Source organism: Meleagris gallopavo, chromosome 12 (assembly GCF_000146605.3).
Source record: "Meleagris gallopavo isolate NT-WF06-2002-E0010 breed Aviagen turkey brand Nicholas breeding stock chromosome 12, Turkey_5.1, whole genome shotgun sequence".
Classification (NCBI taxonomy): Eukaryota; Metazoa; Chordata; class Aves; order Galliformes; family Phasianidae; genus Meleagris; species Meleagris gallopavo.
In genome coordinates, this window is record NC_015022.2 from 17,737,985 (window position 1) to 17,751,931 (window position 13,947).

A 13,947-nucleotide genomic window follows, 5' to 3' on the forward strand; every position below is an offset into this window, starting at 1 on the left:
AAAAAAAAGTTGGAAAGGCAAACCTCCTATGCACTCAAATTATTTGTTTGGCATGTCAGTAGTGCTACTGTTAATGTGGGCAAAGGATGTTTGCTGCAGCATTGTCTGGAGGAACTAAAAAGCCTTGAGAACTGTAGGGAATTTTCTTGAGGCAGGAAGTTCATCAGGCAGCTGTTGGAGTGGGTATCAAGTGAGTTTTGGAACGTGCACGGGAGGGATGTTCTGAAATGAACAGAGGAAGGAATTGTCTGTTGGATGGTCTTCACATTCCAAACATTCTCATACAAAAGCTCCCCTCCATGCTCCTTCCCATGTTACCCTCTGTTCAGCTCCTGGCAGCTGCATTTGTTCTCCGTCATTGCCCTGTGGGTGGGCTGTGGTTGGAAGGTTTCTGGATCCCACTGCCAGAGCACCAGCATGGCTGTCCAAGGGAGCAGTGTTAGCTGGCAGAATCAGTTTGTAGCTTGCTGAATTCTGGGGGAGGCTGTTCTTTCTCCCTAAGAGCTTTCTTTGGAAGGAAGCAGCGGAGCTTTTGTTCTGAAGGCTTCCTGATACATCGTTAGAAATGAGCAATCAGGTGATTTCTGGTTGATACATGTTCTGCATTATTTACTCGGGCAGTCTCTTATTATGCTTAGGAAAGCTGCCTGCCAGTCAGCACTGCAGGAATTGAGCAACTGGGGCAGACAGACTCACTGCTGGGAATCCCTTTGCAAACATCTGGTGAGAAGCTGTCCTTAGCCTGACTCAGTCCGAGCAACAGGAGAGTGAATTGCAGCAGGGCTTTTCCTCTGACAGCAGGAGGAAGTGCAGGGGCAGCTGTTGCTGTGTGTTACACCTGGGAGCACGAGCAGGCTGCTCCACACTGCTCCACTCTGCTCCACACTGCTCCCTGTGTGTGACCCCTGCACAGATGAGCACCTTCCTAAATACCTACCTGAAGGCTTTTAAAACGAAGCTTCCTGGCAGCTTGTCTCTTTTTTGTTGTTGTTGTTTTTATGACTCTTTGCTCTTCTAGAACTTTTTCCAGTGTGGTGGGAAGGTGAGTCAATGGCTCTAATGCAAGAATCTGATGCACAGGATGCATATTCTGTGAGGATATTAACTCTGCTTTTTTTGTATACAGGCATATTCTGCCTTTATGTAGGTGTGTATGTATATGGATATTTCTGTACATACAAAATCAAAATGATTATTTCCTTTAGTAAATGGTAATATTGGTAGTACTCTGTCTTAAATAATCTTTCAAATTCGGTGAAAGATCTAAATGTTTATTCAGTTTTCTCTGAGTCCCAGCTATAGCTTTTGTTATGTTTTTATCTGCATATTCAGGCACTTCTCTTTCCCCATCTCTGATGCTCAGTTGCAGCTTTTGGCAGCATTCCTGCTCCTCTGCTCTGCTCTGCTCTGCCCCTGAGGCTCGGAGTTGTGATCTTGGCACTGGGGCATTGTAAGCAGATACTGTAACTTCATCTTTCTTACCGTAGTGTCTCTCTAAAGCTATGTCCTTACCATCAGGGAGTTGTGAGGATACTGTAGCTGTTGCTATTGCCCTACCTAGCCCTTGCTTTTATTAAATTCTACTCAAGGGTTTGGAGACTTACTTGAAAGATTTGAAAATCAGGACGTCTCAATGCACACGTGTGGGCTGGTGATTAGAACTTGATAAGATCTGTTTATTCTTTGTGTTGTTTTGAATCTCCATCAAACTTGTGTCCACAAGGAAGCATGGATAGCCCTGGGGCTGGGAATAGCAGCGATGGGTGCACAGCTGTGTGTGGCAGGAAGGTGCAGAACTTGGTGATGCAGTTCTTAGGATTTTTTAAAATAGAGATTGCAGAGTTAATTTGCTACGAACTTCTCTTTCAACACTGCAGCAGGTCCAGAGAAAGCTACTGACTGAGCAGGATACTGGTTGTAAAGCTTAGCCACGGCATCAAATGTGGGAAGTGGGCTGGAGCCTTGCCGGCAGCTCTGCTGCTGCCCAGGTTGGAGGTCTGTAACCCAAACGGTGCCTGCGAGCAGCTGCCAAAGGCTCCAGGAGCAAAAGGTTGGGAAGCTGATGTCTGTCCCTTTGTGCTGCTACTCACATCTGTGGCTTTGTCTCTTTGGTGAGCTCAGCCTTCAGATCAGATGTGTTACCTGACACTTCTGCTTGTTTGGGGGGAAAAAAAAAAAAAACCAACAGTCTGAGAAGTTGTGTGGTGTACTGGTTGGGATTGAGCAAAACACGAGTGCCTACCTCGTGGCTCAGCCAGTGGGGACTCAGCTTGTGCCAGTTGTTAGAGACCTAAAATTGCATTGCATTTTCTTTAGAACACACACGTTTTGGCTTTAGATAAATGAGAAAATATATTTTAAGTAGAATTGGTCTGGCAGGAAGCTTTTCAGACAGTAAAGTTTGGGTTAGTTTCACATACCTTTTACTGAGAAATAGCTGTGATTTGGAATCATCTGCTTTTCCTCAAAATGTGCCTTACCATCTCTGCATCCTGAACACAGAATGGTGTGTTGAGGTGTTAATTTTAATGCTAGTAAAAAGCACTTACATTGGGCAACCCTATGTCCCATAGGTCCTTCGTAAATAATCATTACTTCTAGCATGCAAACCTGAAAATGAGTGGCAGTTGGAAAGCAGTGTATTTTTCCCACGTTGATCGCACAGAGTGGGGTCAGATCTCTGTGTTGTTTTATTTGCACGCTCTCTGAGGCTGCCCTGGAGTCAGTCCAGAAGCAGATGCACCTGTCCTGTAAGCTGTGGACTGCTCAGATCACATTTTCCATCCTATTCTCTCAACTGTGCTTTATTAAAGACAAAGTTAAATTGTTTTGTTTGGTGTTTTTTTTCCCAAAAAGCCTTATTGCCCAGGTTTGGCACTGTCATGCAAAACAGCAGTCTTTCTTCTGAATACTGCAGAGTGCCTTCATGTTCTTCCTATTTTGTTTCAACTCCCTGGTCGAGGTGGTTTGTGGAAATAATGTAGTGAACTGCCTACTTTCTGCTTTAGATTGACAGCTGAGTAGGCTTGGGGAAAGTATTACTGTCACTGTTCTAGAAAACAGCCCCTCAGCTTGTGTCCTCATCTGACAGCAGAGCTGCAAGTGAATGTACTTCTTTATGCTTTCTCTTTTGCTAATTGTTCAGCTTGCAGAACCGATTGTGATAGCTTTGAACAGCTATGTGACAAAGTACTGTTAAAGATGGCATTGGGTTTCTGCTTCCTCTTCCAATTTCTTCTTTTCTGAAGTAGACTTATGGCTTGAGTGTGGTGTTAATGCAGACTTCAGTGTTAATTTAGGCTTTGCTAAAGTGAGTTTAAAGAAAATCTCAAGGATGTGGAGTACTGTAAGTGTGAACTAAGAGCAAGGAGCTCTCTTCTCATATTGCATTACGTAGCAGAAGACTATGGCAGTATTTCTCTTCCCTTTCTCAAGTCAGAGAGCAACAGTGCTCTCAGATGTCTCATCTTCTCCTTCAGAAGTGCTTTCTTCAGTGCTGAGGTGGCTGCCCCTAAAAGTGTGAACTGAAGGCTCCTCTTGCCTTCCGCCCATGTACAGAGGGAGCGCCCTTTGCAGAATCTGTCGCTCCTCTTCATCCAACGTGAGCGTGAAAATCAGAGCAAGGAAAGAGAGTTGCTCAGCAGTATCTCCTCGCTCACTGGTATGTGACATCCTGTAGGCAGAGGGGGAACTTCTCCCTGAGCATCAGAGGATGGTTGCTGCTTGACTCAAGTGTGTCTTCTGCTGGGAAGTGCTCTGTGGTTGAGTTCTGTTGTGCGCTGTGACACTTCAGAGGTTACAGAAGTACTGCGTGACTGTTGCTGTTCTTAGAATGTGAAAAGAAAGAAGCAGAGTTGACTTAATGGGGAGGATCTGACCTGATGGAGTGCAGGCTGAGATGATCCCACCTCCAGAACACCTGTGACTTACTGCTGCCTTTGTAAGAGGAAAACAACCCCAAACTTCTATTGAATGTGAAGTTGAAATTTTGGTTGCTTTTGATTTATTTTCTTCATCTAGATGAGAAATCTTGTAATAATTGCCCCTGAAGTTCAGTAATTAAGACAAATTTATAAAGTAGTGATGTCAGCTAGCTGTACAGCATCTTCTCCCATTCCTTCCCGTTGATGAAGGAGGCAATTATTGAACGCGTCCTGCAGGATTGCACTGTGTCTTTAACAAATGGGGAGAACAGCACTGACCTCCCTGCTGCTTCACTCAGATGGTCACATTACAAAAGCTGGATTCTTTCCCTGGTGCACTGTGTTAGTGTGTGCTTGGCTTTGGAACTGATAGCAATAAATTGGATGATAACCTGTTGCTTCGGAATAGTGCTTGGAACAGGGGAGCCTTGAGGTGGTTTTGATGATTTCCTGCTTTGATGGAACCCTGGCAAAGACGTAGCTTTGTGACAGTGAAAAAACAGCTCCAAGACTGCAGAAGGTAATGGTGATGAATTTTAATAGGAATCTGTCTTTTTGAGTAAGTTCTGTGTAAGATTGAGTACCTCCCAGAGCTGCTTCTGGAGGTGGCTGTTGGCACGCCTGCGTTCTGCTGCTTTTAGAACTTCCATAGCATCTTTGTGGGGTCTTTCTGTAGCATTGAACTGTGTATTCCATCTTCTGTATTTGCTGTTTTGGTTTCATCTGTAACACTTGGAATGCAGTGATTACCTGTTACCTACACATCTGTTCTGGCATGTTCATTGCTCTTCAGTGTTGTTCTGCCTTCATGCTATGATGGTCAGATAATGGCCCCAGTTACTGGTTGGGAGCAGGATTGCTGCAGAAGCCAGAATCCAAATCTACAGCTTCCTAGTTCTCATTTCCCTTGAATACTGGAGCTAGATTACTACCAGCTATTTTAATGCTTCAAAATACCCTTATTTAATCAATTTCAAATGCCTCAAGCAAGTGACCAGAATGAGAGAGGGTTAAAAAAAAAAGAGAGTAACAAAGGGCAGGACAGAAGGTAACTGTAACCAACCATAGCATCTCCAGCTACTTTTATAATCTGGGCAGTAATTTGGACAATGTCTTTCTTGGGTGAATTTCTTTGAAAGTTTTCAGATTCACTTATTTTGGAGTTAAATAATTGGTTCTGAAAAATGCAAGGGAGACCTGACAACTTAACTGCTGTTACTGCACATCACTGCAGGTAATGGAGGCCCTGCCGTTAGCTTGGAGCACGCTGCTGGCTCAGGTCCTGGGTTGCTCTGTGATACTGCCAGGAGTTCTGAGGCTTTGCTTTTCCCCTCTGGAGAAGTGGTCTGGCCTCAGATGGGAGCAGAGATCTGTTTTGCCTTCATATTTTTTTGCTACCATAGCCATGTTCTTGCTAACTGGAGAAACCTGACGTGTTTGTTTGAGCACCAACTATGACTTATGCAGTCAGGCAAGGAAATCCTCTCTCTAAGTGCAAAATTTGAGATTGAAACAAGCAAATTTTTTTTGTTTAAAATCAAATGTAATGCATATCTGTATAAAACTAACACAGATGCAATGAATGCTGTCTTAGCAAGTTGTTGTCTGTCATTGCAAAGCATCGGTCTGACTGAGTGTTTGTTCCCTCACACTGGCACGTTGTCTGCTCCAGGCCACGTGTGCAGGCATCCTGGTGTTGTCTCCAGGCGCAGAAAGGCTCTTCTGCTTCAGAGCAAAAACTCAATAGCTGTTTTCTCCCAAGCAGAGTGAGGAAAGCTATGCTGAATTCTGTTCCTGTGGCTCTGGTTCCTCTATTGTTCTAAGTGAGCAGCCCTGCCTTAAGCAGTCTGTAAAATGACAGTGAGTTCAGCGTTGCTCCTCAGAATTTGTGCATGAATGTAGGGATGGCTTCTTGCCAGGGCAGATTAGAAGAGGTTTTTTTTTTCTTCTTTTTTTTTTTTTTTTCCCAAAGGAAATTGAAGTTCCCTGATAAGGTCAATTGGAGGCTGCGGCGTGTTGGTCTCAGTGGGTGACCTGGAAATAAAGCATCTGGTGATATATCTGCTTCATTTTAATGTTAGTAATCAGAGTTCAAAAACGTTTCTTTGCGGGTCATCTTGCGAGTCAGTCTGATGTACAGACCTGTGATGTTCTTACGAGCTGTGCTTATTATCTGCAGAGGGAAGCGCCTTGGGATGCTCCAGGATGTTTGTTACGTGGCTGCCTTCCAGTTTGCTGGTATGAAGCACTGGATGAGGCCAGAAATGAGGTGGCATTTCCTTTTTGTAGGATAGCTCGGAAATGGAGCACATGCACCATAAAGTTACTTTTATTTCTGTGGTATAATTTCAGTCGAAGAAGTTTATCAGTTTACTATCTAAGACTGTTCTGGTTTTGAGCAGCATTTCCCCAAGTGCATTCACCCAGGGCAAATATTTTTGTAGAACTTGTTCTTTATTTTCTCTTTTTAGCATGCAAATAGGCACTACTTTCTCATCGTTTGCTAATCCTATGCCTGGACTGACCAAATACAAAAACAAGTGACTGAACACAGCTCACCTTTCTATCAGAGGTCTTATTCTGTCACCTTCTTTGCTTACCTCTTCTAAGTGTTATCACTTCCTATGTTAGCTTTGATTGCATCCTGTCTAACATGTTTAAACTGATAAACCAAGTGGGAGTGTGGCATGCTTAAACTTTGAGTGATCGTTTGGCAGGGAAGAGCTGTGAATGCTTGTGGGCTTTATATTATTTACGTACCTTGGGGTGCACTCACATCAAGATTGTTGTCTGGAGGTGCAGGCTTCCTAATTAGGAAGTTGAGGGTTTCACCTTGGGACTCTGTGTTTTTTGTCATTGTGTCCTGGGGAATTGGCCTCATCCTCATAGCACCATCCTGGCTGCTCAGGGAACAGTGCCTCCCTGCTGTATGTTTTATCAAGTGATGAATAGAAATGGTTCTCTTGCTTACTGCTGAATCTTAATTGTATTTTTTAATTATTATTATTATTTTTTTTTAATGGAGAGTGGTGAAGACTGTAGAAGCAGATTCTCTTCCAGTCTTTCATTCTGCATTCCCCATGAACATTGCCTAAAATTTGGCTGAACAAATCAGATATTTGCTGTTAATGTTTATTCCTGTGGAAACCTACAGTTCAGTTGGAAACAGGGAATTTTAAATGGGTGTTTAAGTTTTCAAATAACTGGGATGGAGTGTTTTCTCGGGATCTGAAGTCTAATTATTTAAAAATTAACTATTGATATCTCGATGAGAAGCTTCTACGTGAATTAATTATATAATTGTGTGAAAAATCGATGGATTAAACACACAGACTCTGTTGGGAATGACGATGTAATCCTTGAAAATGTGGAACTAAAAACAGCTTGGAGAGATGTGCAGTGATTCACGAGATCTGTGATCAGGAATGCTGCTGAGTCATTAAACCCACTCCTGTTGATACCAGAATTTAACACGTGTGAATTCAGACAGCACCTCAACGATGCAGGAAACCGGGTATTGCCTGCTTGTGTTTGTCAGTGCTTTATCTGGACTAAAATGCTGCTTTCTTAAAACAGAGATCCAATGACATCTATCTCATGGGGATGACTGTCTAAGTCTGTTCCTTCTAGATAATACCTGTATAGGTGCAAAATATAATGTGTTCAGTCTGTGAGCTCAGTGATCTATTGCTCTTCCTCTTACAGCCGGCTTGTTCTTTTTGTTGTGCAGGACAAACTTGGAAGCGCTTCAGAAGAAGCTGGAAGAGCTAGAGTTGGATGAACAGCAACGGAAGCGCCTTGAAGCTTTCCTTACCCAGAAACAAAAAGTTGGGGAGCTGAAGGATGACGACTTTGAGAAGATCAGTGAGCTGGGAGCAGGGAATGGTGGGGTGGTGTTCAAAGTGTCTCACAAGCCTTCTGGCCTCATCATGGCAAGAAAGGTGAGTACCTCGAAACCAAGGCGTTTAGAACGGTCTTTATTAAGCAGGCTCTCTGAAATGTAATTCAGAGAAATAAGTGATGCTGACACACAAAGGACTGCTTAGTGCCAACTTAGTAGAAAGTAGGAGAAGTTAGACTTGCTTATCCTGTGCTTCTGATTTCTCAGAATTAGCATTCCATGGTAGTGATGAGAGGTTTAAGTATTACTTCCCCTCTTTCATCTTCTCCTTTCCCTTCATTTTGACAAATGGGATCTTTTCAGCTGTGTCTGTCTTTTGGAGAAAACGCAGTCGCTTCACTTATGTGAGGCCTACAAAGTTACCAAAAGCTGCAAGTTAGGGAAAGTAGTAATGCCTTGTACTCTGGGTCAAAAGTTTAGAGGAATGGAAAAAACATATACTCTGCAATAGCTTCCTTTACAGCTGCAGACCAGGAAAGGGCCTCCAGAGGATACTGGAAAAAAAAATGAAAGCTCTGAAAACTTAAGATGAGGGAATGTGCTGGAATACAGCGATGTTTCCTGTTTTACAGTTTCCTTTTGGGTGGAGGTGGATTCTGTGCAAAAAGGCACTCAACCTTCTGGGGATAGTGCGTATCAGTGATTCAGCTTTATGCTGCAAAACCAATAGCGCTTGTGACCTACCTTATAAGAGAGCTGAGAATTTGTTCCTTAAATAGCTTGATATTTTAAATCTCATATATAAGAGGAGCTTTCACTTTCTCTCAAAATCCCTGGGAACCAAATACAGCTATGGAGATGCAGCTGTGACTCTATAGGATTATTTCTGTTCTGGTACCTCACGCGTCTTCCTTCTGCGAATGATGTTCCCTGCACAGGTGGCACTTCTTAAGGATCAGTGGGTCTGGACATGCATCAATGTACCACAGTGGGTCAGGAAGCTGGCAGGCTAACCTGCTTCATGGGAAACAGTGCAGCCTTCCAGCATGATAAAACGTAGGGCATGCTCAAATGGTTACTGTGCTACACTGAAAATTTCCATTTTTTAATTGGGAATTTAAAGAAATTGCTGTAAGCCTTTGAAGAAGAGAGCAGTTGCCTTCAGAAAAATAAAGGAAGATGTACACGTACTGACTTTAATAATAACCATGCTCAGTATAGAGATAGTTGAGAGAAGTGTTGAAAAACGCCTGCTTTAAGGGGGTGGGAAATTAAGACGTGGAAGTCACTGAGGCTTTCTTGAACTAAATAAATTTACCTGATTATTTTTTTTACATACTGTAAGTTTAGCAGGAAATTTTACCCCAATTCATCTACACGGGATGCAACTGAGATGTTTGAACTACAGTTTTCTTCAATATATTAACTTTTAGTTCCATAATCAGAATTGAGATTTTGATTGCTTATTTTTTACTTCCTGTCCATATTGGGAGAACTATAAATTCTTTTGTTTTATGTAATAGATATTGATTCAAAGTTTCTTTTGGTAGAACTTTGAGTTGAGGGGAAAAAATATCAAAGCCTTACCCGGGATGTTGATACTACTCCTGCAGCTTGTGGATAGAAACATTTATCCCCTTAAAAATTCATGTATGAAAACAGCATCCTGTAGATAAACTTGTCTTACCCTCAGGTCTTGCACATGACATTCTGCAGTCCTACCAGATGCTGTTACTGATGTATCAGACCCTAACTTTATTCAGTGTAACAGTATTACTTGCCAGTAATGGGGTAGTGTCAGTAGTTCTAATAGACTTTCCGTAATAGCTTTTATTCCTTAAAACTTTTAACCAAAATAGGATTTTTTTGGCCACTTTCTAATTCCTAAATTCCTAAAAGATTTGGAGGTTCTCGCTCAGGGAGAGATGATGGAGACAGAATACTTGAATAATATGGAGAACATCTGTTGGTTTATATAATACAGTCTATTTTAGGGATAACTTCATGTTTTTTGCTCTTAATCTAGTATTTCTCATGAACAATAATGCTTCAACTTCTTCATGCTGTATTGTAGTGTTTTGTCTTTCCCTTTGTTGCTATGAAAATAAGAATTACTTTACAGTTGAGCCATAGGGTAGCTGTGATGGGGAAGGGCCTTGGGAGGCTGCAAGGGCTGACCTGCTCAAAGCAGACCCTTGTATGGTCACAGTGGGCTGTGTTACCCATCTGGGCTTTGGAAACTTCTGGGTCTTAGAGCCTGCACGCCCTCTGAACAAATTCTTCTTTCTGGAAGATCCCTTGCCACTAAGAAAATAATAAGAATGGATTATTTTGCAGTTGATTCATCTAGAGATCAAGCCAGCTATTCGAAACCAGATCATCCGTGAGCTGCAGGTTCTACATGAGTGCAATTCACCATACATAGTGGGCTTTTATGGAGCTTTTTACAGCGATGGGGAAATCAGCATTTGCATGGAACACATGGTAAGTGCTTACTAATCAGTTGTAACCCAAAGTTTTTAACAGGTTGTAGCTCAAAATGTGAGTGTCAGGAGTTAACAAAGTGGACTTTCTTGTGTGAGTAAAGAATCTGAAACCATTTCAGATTCCCAATTTCTTCTCCTATATCCATGGTACTTTATATAAAATTTTTCAGAATTTAAAAATATCGACCTGATCTTGCTCTTCAGATGCCTGTTCTGGTTTAGGTTTGATTTTTGTGCAGTATTAAGAGCATGTGGACCAGATGACACTGATTGGGATGACACCTGTGGGGTCCTTAGTAGCCCTCATAACGAGAAAGTAACTTCTTGTGGTTCAGATGAATCCATGTTTTGTCTCTTCCAAATTTTTACAGGAAATGCAGACAAAAATTAGTTCACAAGAAGTGAACAAGCACACAAGGAATTTAGACAGTGTTTTAAAGACCAAAAATATTTTAGTGAGTTTCATTTTAATAGAAAAGTCCTCATTATTCTAGGCACTGTGTGGCTCCTTGTGGTTATAGAAAGGCAGATGTGAAGTCAATTTTCTGTAATTAAAGGTTAATGAATGTTTTCCTTGCTTATTTGAGGAATTTTTTAACAACATGCAATACAGCAAGTCTGAAGACTTCTTTCCCTGACAAAACTGTTTCTTTGGAGAGAAACCTGACTTTTTCTGGAAAGTACATGTGGTTTTTTTGGTTTTTTTTTAGTGCTTCTCTGGTCTTCTCCTACTGAAATTTTTAGAAGAAATTGATGGTTGCTTAGGAACAAGTGATCACGATCCATTTTTTTTAAAGCATGTTGTAGCTGACTAGAAAGTGTGCACACTCCTAAAATACAAGTGACTGTTGGGAATTATAAAGAACCTAGCTTCTCGGAATTAAAAATGGTAATGAAAAACAAGAAAAATATTAAAATAACTGGGCATTGCTTACAGAGATGATTAAATGCCACGAAGGTTCACCTCTACAAGGAATAAAATAACAGGAGCAATTGGGATTTGGAAGTTCCTAAGCAGGGAATGATATCTCTGATGGTGGATATCTTTTCAATATAAGAGAAGGCAGTGTGGAATCCATTGTTTCAGTGCTGAATTAAATGGACCAGATCCAGGATTTTATGAAAAGAACAGCTGATGAAGGAGATATGGAACAATGAAGGTGGATTACTTGTCTTAATTAAGTGATTAAGTTGTTGACGTCACGCAGATCAGTAGGTGGGAAGTGCATTCCTTTTGGGAAAGAGATTAGACGAATCTCCTTCCATTTAATTAACGTCAGTCAAAATCCATACTTTAGCAAAACATGTTCAAACAAATTACAGGTGGAAAAGACCTGGAAACCAACGACTTCAGGGTTTGATATTTTAGGTGCATAAACTCAAAATGAATGCTTAGTCTTGCTTAGCAGCAGGTATTTAACATGCAAAAAGGTTGAAGTCTGTTCCTGAAAGATGCTGGTGTTTGCAGCCAGCACTTCCAGGCAGCTGAGTTGTATTGAGCCTGTCCCAGAATTGGAGCTATTCCTCAGGAGAGGAGGTTCTTTCTCTTCTGTAAGAGATTTGCTGATATAACAGTGTCTTGGCAGAGATAGCTGTCAAGGAGTGCAGTCTGCCTATATAATGCTTCATCTATTTGGGTTTATATATATTTGTACATCTATGTATATATTTATACATATCTGCTGGTGCATTTTTTAATCAAGTGAAGGACTTTATTACCTTCTCTTACTCATAAGGCTTTTAGGTGTTAGTCTTCAAATTCTAAGGCTTTATATTCTACCTTTTCTCCTTTCATCACCATGTAGATACGCAAACTGCCGAAGGGTGGGTTAAGGCAGAAGGAAATGACTTGGTCATGCTGGATTTCTGCCTCCATTACTGGGAGATGCAATCTGTTTTGTTGTTTCTTCCTTTTAAACTTGAGAAATAACATTCTAGTGTCTCTGTGTGTTCAGTATTTGAGCAAATCTAAAATTTTTGCACAGGCCTTTTGTTGCTTCATATGCTCAAAATACTAAACCAGTTTTCCTCCTTAGAAGCCCTTAGCAACAGTGCAGTGTATTCTACATTGCTTGGAGTGTCTGCATGCATTAGGTTTATTTAACCTCTTAAGATTAGTAAGGCTGTTATTTATGGTGGAACTTTAAGAAACATTTTGTCATGGTTTTATGGTTTCTCATCGATATTCCACGTCATTAACTCTTTAACTCCCAGTGCACTGCGTGGTGTTATGTGGAATACCAATGGAAAAAGCATAAAACCATGACACACTTCTTTGTGTTTTGGTGCTTTTTTCCCTTGGAAGCTGACAATCATTCCAGATGCACAGAACTGATAGAAGTCAATTTCCTCCCTGTAGGATCTACTCTGGGGAGGAGGGGGACAGATGTAACTACGATCACAGTGCTATTAACACATTTGAAAAGCAGCTCTGTATTTTCCAGCATTTGCTGGTGATCAACAACAAAATATTCTGTACTGCAGTCCTCCTTATTCTGTCTTTGGAGGGGAGCAGTTTTGTGTGATGGTGCATCAAACTGCAAGTTGCAGACACTTATAGAACTCGTGATGTTTGGTCAACAGCTGTTTGTGGGCAGCCCCTCTAAACAAGTGTCAGGCCATGGAAGTACTCGTATCAAAGATGACTGTGTGAAGTGTTTCAGTGGATGTTGTTCCTGGCCAGAAAGTAAGCATAAAATGGAGTAATTCCCATTAAGGAATGTTTGGGGTTTTTTTAGATATGAATCATAATAATGTTAAAATGTGAGAAGTAACATTTCTCCCTAAATGCAATCTTCAGACTATAGTCTTACATTTTAAAAAATATTTTGGAGAAGTTTGATTAAAGCTTGACTACTGAAACATTTATTCCTAGGATGGTGGCTCGTTGGATCAAGTGCTGAAAAAGGCTGGAAGAATTCCAGAGCAGATACTGGGCAAAGTCAGCATTGCAGTAAGTGTGCTCGTTGCTCCCAAAGGCTGTGGGTGGGTGTGTGTGCATCTCAGCTCGATAACACAGGAAGCAGCCACTCCAGGACTGAAAGATGTGGCAGAGAGAAGTGTTCCTGGGTTTTAAAGTGTGTTGTTTTTTTTTGTTTTTTTTTTGTTTTTTTTTTTTTTTAAAAAGAAGGCAATCTCTGTACGTATCACTATTTGGTAGCCCAGAACAAGTCACACACTTCACTGCATTTGCTTTCATTTTCCTTTGTATCAGTGGATGCTTCTGGATAAGAACAGAAGTAACATTTCATTAATTGTTTTTTTTTTTTTTAATATGATCTTTATGGTATTTATTGTTCAACAAGCTGTGTGTATGCAAAACATACACTGAGGATCCTCTTGAGTCTGTTTTTCAGTATGAGCTGGAGGGGTAAATTGAAACAAAATATTCACTTGCATTGTTAATGTAACAGAAGCCCCAAAATGCAATTAGTATTCAGTTGGAATCCTTGTAGAAGAAAAACATGCAATTATCTTTTGTTTCATAAATGTAAAATTTTTATTTTACTTGTTTTTAGGTAATAAAAGGACTCACATATCTGAGAGAAAAGCATAAAATAATGCACAGAGGTGAGATAAAATTTTATATTGCAAGTCTCCTTCAATATAATGCTTTTATTCATGTTAAAAATACATCCATGATAAATACCTTGTGGTTCAATAGGATTTTGATTCAGAGGGCTTTTTGTTTTTTTTT

General features: G+C 40.9%; 1 protein-coding gene across 4 annotated transcripts in view; it reads left to right on the forward strand.

Moving 5' to 3' along the window:
- The window catches only part of MAP2K1 (mitogen-activated protein kinase kinase 1), a 32,335-nt gene that overhangs the window by 6,507 nt on the left and 11,881 nt on the right, over nucleotides 1-13,947 (forward strand). For 2 of the 4 annotated variants that reach the window (XM_019619588.1, XM_010717593.1), the window contains exons 2-5: nucleotides 7,654-7,864; nucleotides 10,102-10,248; nucleotides 13,126-13,203; nucleotides 13,769-13,820. In XM_019619588.1, coding sequence (XP_019475133.1) covers nucleotides 7,654-7,864; nucleotides 10,102-10,248; nucleotides 13,126-13,203; nucleotides 13,769-13,820 — 488 coding nt within the window. Of the gene's footprint in view, nucleotides 1-983; nucleotides 1,043-4,366; nucleotides 4,444-7,653; nucleotides 7,865-10,101; nucleotides 10,249-13,125; nucleotides 13,204-13,768; nucleotides 13,821-13,947 lie in introns of those variants that run through there. The other 2 variants (XM_010717592.1, XM_010717591.1) reach the window with 2 other exon arrangements.